The following is an 8,621-nucleotide window of genomic DNA, read 5'->3' as shown; positions in this document are numbered from 1 at the left end:
TTTCCTCCTTGTTTTTCTTTCCTCTAGATGATTTTGCCTGTGGTTTTTCTTGGGTTGAGTTTTTCTCTAACCCCTGTCGCCTTGTGCGATTTATCCCCCCTCCTCCCAATATTGCATCATCTTCGCCTCCATAGCCGTCGTGTTGCCTCCTTTGTTCCGCCGAATCGTCACCTCCACCCGGATTTGTTTTGGTTTTTGGGTTTAGCTTGTTTGGTGCTAGATCCATCTTTCTACACCAGATCTGCCCTCCATCGCGCCTTTCCTCCATCATCATCGGCACTCCGGCCCCCCGTCGTCTCCTTCCGCTCCTCCTCCGTTTTGCCTCGCGTCAATGTGGCTTCTCCGACAACTTCGTTGATGCTTGTGATTTTTGGGTTTGGTGTTATGTTCTTGCTTTTTAATTTTATGCTATGCCTTGTGTGGCTTCTGTTGGGCTTGTATTTTATGTTGCTTTTATGTTTTGTGTTTGTTTTCGGATTTGTGATGGTTACTCTTTGTGCTTTAGTCCCTTCAACAGACTATAACAGTGCCCATTCCGCTTCTATCACTGTCCGGTGGTCGTCGCTGGTTAAAGCTGGGGGCTCAGATTTTGTCTGTGCCCCTTTAGCTTCTATTATCGTCATGTGCGGCCCTTTGAAAGGACCGTGTCACTTGTTTGACCCATTTTCTACCCTTTGTAATTATTGTTGCACTGTTTTAGTTCCTTTTTGGTTTGTTGTTGGGGAGCCCACCTCTTTTTCGTTGTTAGGATCTCCCACTTATTCTTTCTTTCAGATCAGAAGTGGTAAAGATTCTCCCATGTAGCCCTTTCCTTATTTGCTTAAAAAAAAAAAAAAAAAAAACTATCTACAAGCCAAGCTTATTTCTAATTTTCTAGTAGAATGAGGTCCATCAAAGTATGTAATGATACAATAAGATTTAAAGAGAATTAATACGAAATAGAGTAATGTTAGAAGGAAAAATTGTCTTCATCTTGTTCAAAAGTGATACGATTTTTAAAATTTCTATTGAATTTTGATTCGATGATAATTTTAAAAATCATATCATCTTTGAAAAGACAAACGTCTTTATTTCAACATTACTTGTAAGGTAATATATTCTGAAGTACCCCAAAAGAAAAAAAAAGTGTTCGTTTGTAACCTGAATTATAGTTTTTCTTGGAATTATGCGACATAATAATACCTGCGAGTGCCTGATCTGGCTTTATTAGATTCCACTTAAACAACTTCCTTTTGATTCAATTGGACGAAAATGGCTTGAAAATCATTCTGCAGCTTCTTCTTTTTCTTATTCGTTTTTTTATGTCTTGTAGCTCCCAAAAAAGGGACGGTGGCTTTTAACGATAAATACTTGCCTTTGGAAAGAAAAAGAAAAAAAGGGAAAAGCTTTGAGGAAAGAGTGTTATTCAAGTGGTATATATACTATATAGCATGTAACTTTATTCCACTATATCTAATTCTAATTCGTATGAACTGGAAGAATCTTATTCTACTAACAACACCAAACGCACCTTAACAAACATATTTGGGAAAACTTCTTAACATATTTAGTAAAACTTCACTTACCTTTTTAACTACCAATTAATTTTCAATTTTGCAATGTGTGAGCCTCTTTCAATTACCCCATTTTTGACCATTCATCATTTCCATTAAATCATAATTGGGGAAACAAAAATGACTAAGAATTTGTTTGAGATTGCGTTTGAGGGGCTTAAAAGTACTTTTAACACTTAAAAAGTTCATTTGAAGAAAAAAAGTACTAGTTTGGTAAAAAAAAAATTAAAAGTAGTTTTAAGTGTCCAAAAAGCATAAAAATTGCCAAAACGTATTTTGGCAAAAGCTTAAAAATGAGGTTTTTATCCAAAAGCGTTTTTTGATTTAAAAGTTCTATTTCTCAATCGTAATTTCAAACAGGTTCTAAAGCACCATGTTGAGTATATATGTGTGACCATGACCAGGTTTTTTTAAAAATGATTTTTTACCCTTTTTTAAAAACTTTTTTGAATATTTTGTTTTTGTTTTTAATTTTTTAAACGAGGGGCATAGCTCTATTTTTTTAAAAATTGATGGGGTAGAACATGTATTTTACATGCTAGCCATTTAAATTAACGAAAAAATTAAACAGTAAGGTTGATTGATAGTGGCTAAAAATTAAAAATCCTACTTTGTAAATTTTTATAGTTTAAGAACGTACATTAAAAATTGCTTGCTTGATATTTATAATGTGACTTTGATTTGATGAAGCATCACCTGGTGTACGTATTCTATCACTGCAGAAAACTTCAATGTAGTTTTAGGACCATGAATTTGAAGATATTATTGAGAGATTTATAAATCAACCCAATACAGTGAAATAATATTCCCCGGCCGGCATGACTTTCACTGGTTTTGCCTGTGCTTCCTTTCCTCCACAAGCAGCTTGGCGAAGTAGGCAAGCGCTTCTTTGTTAGTACCCTTGTCCTTAATTTCCTCGAACCTCCCAGTTTCCAAATTCACCCTCGACACTGGCTTCGTCAATAGCTCCTTCCCGATCTCCACAAGCCTTTCCAGATTCTCGGCGGTCGCAATGTCAACCGACCGCGCATCTCCGGTCAAATTGTCATCCTATAATTATTAATATTCATTAATTATGTCGAAAATAATTAATTCAATAAATGTTTGATTTGGTATATATATATATATATATATATATATATACGTACCTGAATACGGAGGTAGTTGTTCCTACGGTCGTGGGCTTGGAAGAGCGCGGACACGTAAAAGTCAACCATATCAGAACTTGCATCGCCATATATGTCAAGGAATGGAGTGGCGCGACTGCTCTTGTCATACACCCAACGAAACTTACCCCATTTGGACGCATTGGCTGCCGTATACTTCTCTTCAACCTTGTCCTCTCCCGTCCCTAATGATAGAACTAGCCTTCCCTCGCCGTACTCCGCCTCTTTTACATCATTTAACCCACTGTTTTGCAGCAACGTTTCTTTCAAAATCTGGCTTATGGCAATCATAGTCTGTGGATGACAGAGCTTGCCAACTTAATTAATATTGGTCCCAAAAAGTCAAGAAATGTGCGGTGCCTCTAAATTACCAAAATAGGTAGCTTGCTGCTTACAGGGTTATTGGCAGCAACTCCACCGTCAATGAGATCGAAGCAGCGAGTTTTTCCCTCGGCATTCTTTGTCTCAAAGTAGTGTGCTGGAAGAAAAGTGGGGGCTGCAGAGGTGCCTATGCAAACATCCGCTAGCCTAGCGTTCTTCAAATCATTCAATTTTGCCTGCACAAAAAGAGGACCCATATATATATATATATAACTTGGTATTAATTGTATATATATGTAGCCATAAAATTCCAAGAATTTGGTACATCATTGGTTGAAAAGATCACTGGCTGGAGGAGCTTGATATCGAAGGCTGGGATGATCACGTTCGTTAGGGTCTGCTTCAAAGTTAGGTTCCCAAGTAGATCGTTTGTCAATTCCCGCAGGTAGTTCCCGTTGTACTTTGGCCCCGTCATGCCACCGAACATGCTTGTCAATGAACTCAGAGGGTGTTTGAAACTGGTTCCATAAAACCCCAACTAATTAATATTTGTTGAACCATTTTTTTTAATTAAAAATGGCGAAAAATTTACCTCTTCTGGGGGAAAATCCTGGGACAGTGGTCTAAATAGAAGTTGGTGATGTCGTTTGCAGCATACATGGGACGGTTGTCGTTGTTGGGAGCTGCAAGCATGGTGGTGACTAGGCCACCTGTACTTGTTCCTGCAATTATGTCGAAATAATCTGCAACTCTTGCATGGGTCCCGTCCAATTCCTAAAGAGGCCATAGACGACAAACGAAAATTATGAAAGAAAACGAAAAGATCGATGAAGAGGTGGCATGGCAATATATATATGGGTTGGTGATTGTGAAGCACGAGGTACCTGAAGCTTTGATTCAAGAAAGCTGAGGAGGGTGGCTGGAATTAACCCTCTGATGCCACCTCCATCAATGCTCAACACAGTCACCATCTTGCCCTTTCCAAGACCAGTCGCCATTTTTATTCAAAAGAGCTTTCTTTTGATGTTGGATTCGTGTCCTCTAGCAAATCAATCTCAGTTCAATGCCCTTTATCACAAGAACTCAAAGAAGACTTGAAAGCATTCCATTTCCATGGCCCACGCATGTGTGAATACAACTCTGGTTAATAGCCCCGTAAGAAAACCAATAAACGTGGAATACAACGTCAGCATTCCATGGCCATGCTACGTCATACATAGTACAGAATTCGAATTAGAATGGACTTGGGGACCAGTGAAAGGGACAGCACCATTTAGACACTTTTTCTCTTATATTCTCATTTTTATATTTTTTTTACGTGACTTTTAATAGTCATGTCCCAATGTGAAAGCGCGGGAATATTATAATTAATAACCGTCACGTGTTTATAAATGACTTCAAAAAAATAGAAGTCATCTTACCCCCAAACATTTTTCTTCAAATTAACATCATTTTCCTCTCCTCTCCCCTCTAAAACTATTTTCCCGGATCATAGAAAATCAACCAGCCTTTTATCATTTTAATTTGATATATTTAACTTAAATTAATTTGTTTCAGGTATCAAACTTACTGATAAATGGAAAAAAAATAGAAGTAAATATTCATCTCTCTGATCTTGTATTAAAGGACTATTGAATAATTCCCGCATTGTGTGGCAATATTTAATTATGATGTAATATATATATATATATATATATCAAATCGCCCTCCGCGAAGACCTCCCAGTATTCCACGTCAACGCTCTAGGAGCACAGAGAGATGCATAGTCTTTTGTTAATAAGCCAAGTTGGTTGGACACAATTTTCAAGTGATTAGGTAGATATATATATATATATATATATATATATATATATATCAAATCGCCCTCCACGAAGACTTCCCAGTATTCCACGTCAACGCTCTAGGAGCACAGAGAGATGCATAGTCTTTTGTTAATAAGCCAAGTTGGTGGGACGCCATTTTCAAGTGATTAGGTAGCTAGAAGCCTAGAATATATGGGGCACCAACGTTTTTACTTGGCCAGATAAATTTTCTTTCTTTTCTTTTTAAAAGGCCTAGCCCTTACCAATAATTAGGCCTTAGATTATGTTATTATAGCGATTGAGCACATGCCAAAATGGTTGCATATTTTAGCTTTTAATCAGATCCACTTGACTCGAGTAATTAACTTTTAGTCTAATTGGATGAGGATGAGTTCAAAATGGTAAATTAAGGCAACCGGCCGGTCTTCTTTCTATAGCTTTGTCTTGCTATTTCTCGTCGGTCCAACATAGAAAAGAAGATAAAGATGAAGTTGGTTTAATTGGATTTACTCATCTTTCTTGCAATCCTCAACCGAACATTCTCCTTGTCTCCTGTGGCGGTCAATGGTAGAGTGAGACATAAAGTTAGAGAATATATAAAGTTTTCTCCAAATTGAATTAGAGAATGTTTTTCGACTCGATCTATTAATCTTATATGTTTTAATATGTATTTTAAACACATGTCAATTTAATAGATTAAATTTGAAGAATTTCCATCATCCCAAAATGGTCACTCTCATAAGGCTTATATAAGAAAGAGTAATGCTAAAAACTATATTTTTATTATATAATTATCCCACAATATAATGATGTAGCAATCTTAACCAACTTTTGAAATAGCCTTTGTTAAAAATAAATAAATCAAACAATTGGTTGGAATTGACAATTCGGCATGTAGGATAGTTGATAAAAATGTAGTATATCCCATTACTCTAAAAGAAATAGTAATGCTAGAAACTAATGCGACTCCATAGTTGTTGTGTCGACTTGTTTCAACGCAATTAGCTTCCAAATAATCTTACAGCTTAGAACTCTAGGTTTGATTGTCCGTTTGAGTTTATTTTGTTCTTTTTTATTTTATGGACATTTTGGACTCGTTTAAAAGAACATAAATTTCCTCTAAATTAGTCTGAATAAAATATCTTCAAACCCATTTAAAATAGTGTCAAGTGTCTATAAACATTTAAAATGCATATTAAATTATTAATGTCATTAATAGCAGTTTACTAACTTAAACTAAAAATGACGTCACTTTTTATATGAGAAATACATTTTTTTAAAATAGCATAGGAGAGCATATGCTTTTTAAATAAAATTATTTCCAACTTTGTCCTTGTAATTAAAAAAAAAGGGAAAATTACAGTTTACCCCCTCAAAGTTGTCAGCGATTTGCAATTCGACCTCCAAAGTTTCAATTTTTGCAATCCACCCTCTCAAAGTTTCATTTTTTTTCAATTCAGCCATTCCGTCAGTCAAAACCACTTTGACTGACGGAACAGTAATCACGTGATCACTGTTGGCATTTTGGGGACCAAAATGCCCCCAATCCCCTGGTTTTTCGCACAGGTTGCTCAAAGTGCAGGTCCCACTTGTATATCATATTTGGCCGAAGAAGCATCGGACAAGTTGGAGTTCTTACCTTCTTGGGACTCCATGGACCAAGATCTGCTTTCATTATATGGGCAATACCGATCTACTTTAGTAGATCATATATATATATATATATATTTTCCTTTTTTATTTTCATCTGATATTCATGGTTCTGAAGTTTATGTAAGACGGCGGTTGATTTCAGGGAGGTTGAGATTGTTGTTGTTGATACAGTGATAGGATTATTATAATGAAGAATTGTTGTTGATATAATGATATTTGTTCATATTCTTCTTGGTGCCAAGCTAATAACCGTATAAATTTTTGATTTTGTGTGTTTTCAAATTCTTTCTGGTTTTTCTTGTGGGTTGTGAGAACCTCATTGTATCTATAAAATTTCAAACGAGAATTCAAATTTCCACATGAACCACAGCAAAAGGATAGGACTGAACAATTTTCAGTTTTCATTCGCTCCTTCCTTTCCACCGGATTCTCAGTAACCAAACAAAGATTTTTTTTTTTTTAAAAAAAAACTCAATCCATTTACAAATTTTATATACTACCGATCTCTTTCCTTATTTTCACTACCTATCTGTTCCTTTTTTTCCCTACCGATCAACTGGCTCACCCAAAATAAAATTTTCATTTTCCAATGAATTCAAAGTCAAAAAAAAAAAAAAAAAAAAAGACTTCCACAACCAAAGCACTCGAAAATTCTCTTTTCTCTCAGTTTCTCTGCATCCAAACGATGATTAAATCTCAACCTTTCTCTTCGGAATCGGCCGGCCAGCGTTAAGATCAAAAGTGATCTCCGACATGCTCGTCGTCGTTCTCGGCAAACATAGGAGTGAGAGTCTGTGGGATGGAGGGCATTTTGGGTAGAAAAAGGTTAGAAGTGATGGGGGCATTTTCGGTAGAAAAAGGTCAGAAGTGATCACGTGCGTCGCACGTGATCACTGTTCCGTCAGTCAAAGCCGCTTTGACTGACGGAATGCCTGAATTGAAAAAAATTGAAACTTTAGGGGGGTGGATTGCAAAAATTGAAACTTTGGAGGTCGAATTGCAAATCGCTGACAACTTTAGGGGGGTAAACTGTAATTTTCCCAAAAAAAAAAAAAAAAGTGATTCTCACATGTAGAGGACATATGACATTCTTATAGAATAGGTTGGAGAACCCAATTTAGAAGAAAACTCTATCCATTGCGGAGGATGGGGTACTGATCCTGTGGTTCGCCGTTCCTACTTCCTTCCCACAAGGTAAGCAGATTGGGTTTCTGGGTGGGCTTTGTTGCCTTAGATGGGCTCAAGTGTTCGGTCACGTGGGAGTTCTTGGGCCAGGCCCAAATTTGTGGATAATGGGTATATTATTCACTTCAAATTCATAGAAAAAGGGAAATAAACCCATTTGTTATAAAAATCATGTTAAAGCGTACGTGCTTTTCTGTTGTGGGCTCAGGTGTTCGGTCCTCGGGGACTTTCACTGGCTTTGCCTGAACTTCCTTTCCTCCACGAGCAGGTGGGCGAAGTGAGTAAGCGCTTCTTCATTAGTTCCCTCGTCCTTAATTTCCTCGAACTTGCCAGTGTCCAAATTCACTCTTGACACTGGCTTCTTCAATAGCTCCTTCCCAATCTCCACAAGCCTTTCCAGATTCTCCCTGGTTGCAATGTCAACAGACGCTGCTTCTCCCGTCAAATTCTCACCCTATATTATATATTTCCATGACAACATTAATTAACATCATGCGGTCATCAATTATATCAAAAAGAATTGGTACCTGAATACGAAGGTAGCTATTCTTCCGATCGAGGGCTTGGAAGAGGGTGGACACGGGAAAGTCAACCATGTCACTGCTTGCATCGCCATATACATCAAGCAAGGGAGTGGCGCCAAAGTCATAGAGCCAGTTGAGCGAACCCCATGTGGAGGCCGTGGCTGCAGTATACTTCTCTTCATGCTTGGCCTCGCCTGTGCCCAACGAAAGAACTAGCATTCTCTTGCTACACTCCATCGGCTTTATGTCATTTGAGTCTATGTTTTGCATCAATATTTCTTTCAAAATCTGGTTTATGGCCATCATAGCCTGTGGATGTAGTCAATATGGATAAGACAACTTGCCAACTTGCAAAGCTTCAAGGCTAAACGTGCCTCTAAATTATCCAAGTAGCTAGCTACTTATTATTAAATTATC

General features: G+C 37.3%; 1 protein-coding gene and 1 pseudogene across 1 annotated transcript; both read right to left on the bottom strand.

The window, feature by feature from the left end:
- Nucleotides 1-2,358: 2,358 nt before the first annotated feature.
- LOC132186948 (patatin-like protein 2) lies at nucleotides 2,359-4,062 on the bottom strand. The gene is made up of 6 exons (XM_059601076.1): nucleotides 3,925-4,062; nucleotides 3,633-3,814; nucleotides 3,366-3,558; nucleotides 3,115-3,276; nucleotides 2,702-3,013; nucleotides 2,359-2,603 (listed from the first exon to the last, which is right to left on the bottom strand). Exons 1-6 carry the CDS (start codon nucleotides 4,036-4,038, stop codon nucleotides 2,379-2,381), a joined length of 1,188 nt encoding a protein of 395 aa, XP_059457059.1. The 5' UTR covers nucleotides 4,039-4,062; the 3' UTR covers nucleotides 2,359-2,378.
- A 3,847-nt stretch (nucleotides 4,063-7,909) lies between these two features.
- LOC132186549 (patatin-like protein 2) overlaps nucleotides 7,910-8,621 on the bottom strand; it is a 5,081-nt pseudogene continuing 4,369 nt past the window's right edge.

The sequence above is a fragment of the Corylus avellana genome, chromosome ca7, assembly GCF_901000735.1.
Source record: "Corylus avellana chromosome ca7, CavTom2PMs-1.0".
NCBI lineage: Eukaryota > Viridiplantae > Streptophyta > Magnoliopsida > Fagales > Betulaceae > Corylus > Corylus avellana.
The sequence above is the reverse complement of the archived record's forward strand: the minus strand, read 5'-3'. Positions and strand labels throughout refer to the sequence as shown.

What these genes read in the sequence shown, in the direction of transcription:
- LOC132186948 (XM_059601076.1), bottom strand. Translation starts at nt 4,038, where the DNA reads ATGGCGACTGGTCTTGGAAAGGGCAAGATGGTGACTGTGTTGAGCATT. An exon ending in TGATCTTTTCAACCAATGAT is followed by an intron (nt 3,277 to 3,365) that starts GTACCAAATTCT and finishes CTTTTTGTGCAG; the next exon opens with GCAAAATTGAATGATTTGAA. An exon ending in GAGTTGCTGCCAATAACCCT is followed by an intron (nt 3,014 to 3,114) that starts GTAAGCAGCAAG and finishes TGTCATCCACAG; the next exon opens with ACTATGATTGCCATAAGCCA.